Below are 1,451 nucleotides of genomic sequence, written 5' to 3'. Positions count from 1 at the left end.
CGGGCGCGCCGGCGGCCCCTGCGGCGGGGCGCGGACGCCGAGGACCGCGAGCGCCGCCGCCTCCGCCGCCGCCTCCGCCGTCGCCGCCGCCGCCGCCTGGCCGCCCCGCCGGCCGCGCGGCCTCCTCTGCCCTGCGACGACGGCGCCGAGCGCGGGCTCGGGCTCTCCTTCCCCCGCGCGGGCGGCGTGGCTACGCCGGCCTCCGCCTGGTCGCGGGCCCTGGGCGAGGGCGAGCTGGGCTTCTGACGGGGAGAGAGGCAGAGAGGGCACGGAGGGGGTGGAGAGGGGACGGAGAGGGCGACAGAGGCGGGCAGAGACGGAGAGACAGAGGAGACGGAGAATCCAGAGGGGGAGAGGCAGAGGCAGAGCCGAGAGGAAAGAGACGGGGAGAGGTTAGAGAAGCAGAGAGACAGAGCGGAGACAGGAAAGGAGGAGAGACAGAGAGAGAGAGGACAGATGCAGAGAAGGAGCGAGAGGCCGAGGGGGAGAGAGTGGGCGGGCGGGGTGGGGGGAGAGAAGGAGAGGGGGCTTTCACCGGGCCCAGGCCGGGGGCTGCCAGTCCCGGAGCATCGCACACACGGTTCCCCGCGCCTGCCCTGCCTCTGCCTCTCCTGAGTGTCCACCTTCTGGCCTCAACAGTGCAGCTCATGCAAGGTTCTCGGCATGCAAAACACAAGAGGGACGGAGCGGTGGGGCGGGGGGGGGGGGGGTTGTCAGGGAGGGGGAATCCAGGACGGGCACGGGGGCTGGCATTGCCCCCCCCCTCGACGGGACGGAGGATCCCGGCAGAGAGAAGAGAGAGGGCGGCACCGGGAGGCCGGGCCAGGGCCAGCCCACCAGGCCAGGCCGCCCAGCGCTTGGGGGTGGGTGAGGGGATGGAGGGGGCACACGGCACACAGATGGGGGTGGGGGCGAGGCGGGACAACTGAACTCAAAACTGAACCGAAGAAAGGGAGGAAAAACGAAATAAAAAACAAAATCCACAAATGTCATTAGATACCGAAATCAAAAACAATGTCTGAACTCCTGGGGAACTGACATTTTTCTGTTAACATTTTTTTCTTTCTTTGTTTTCCGGCCCTGCAGAGATCTGTGGAGCTGTCAGTAGCACCCGACTGTCTTTCTGTTTCTCTCTTTTCTTTTTCTTTCTTTTTCTTTTTCTTTTCTTTTTTTTTTTAAGTTCTGATTTTTTAAGTCCCTCTTGGTTAACGTCCACTTACCAATAAAGTGGCACTTCCTCCTTTAGTAGGTAAGATGTGTAAGAGAAGGGAAAAGTGTGGTAGCGTAAGTTCATCATTAGATTCACAAAAATGCAAGAGAGATAGAGAGAGAGAGAGAAAAACGCAACCACCCCATTCTAGGCCAAGAGGAGGCCATGCCACCTCTGGAGAAAGGATTAGCAGTGCCCGGCTCCTCGGGCCTGAGCAGGCACCTCTTGGGTGACCACTGGA

General features: G+C 61.7%; 1 protein-coding gene across 1 annotated transcript in view; it reads right to left on the bottom strand.

Annotated features, from left to right (window-relative positions):
* LOC114485558 (serine/arginine repetitive matrix protein 3-like) overlaps positions 1–552 on the bottom strand; it is a gene marked incomplete at its 5' end in the record, with an annotated part of 3,587 nt that extends 3,035 nt beyond the window's left edge. Inside the window, 1 exon segment of the mRNA XM_028487210.2 lies at positions 2–552. Coding sequence (XP_028343011.2) covers positions 2–552 — 551 coding nt within the window.
* Positions 553–1,451: the final 899 nt, after the last annotated feature.

This window comes from Physeter macrocephalus, unplaced genomic scaffold (genome assembly GCF_002837175.3).
Source record: "Physeter macrocephalus isolate SW-GA unplaced genomic scaffold, ASM283717v5 random_1167, whole genome shotgun sequence".
Taxonomy (NCBI): Eukaryota; Metazoa; Chordata; class Mammalia; order Artiodactyla; family Physeteridae; genus Physeter; species Physeter macrocephalus.
The sequence above is the reverse complement of the archived record's forward strand: the minus strand, read 5'-3'. Positions and strand labels throughout refer to the sequence as shown.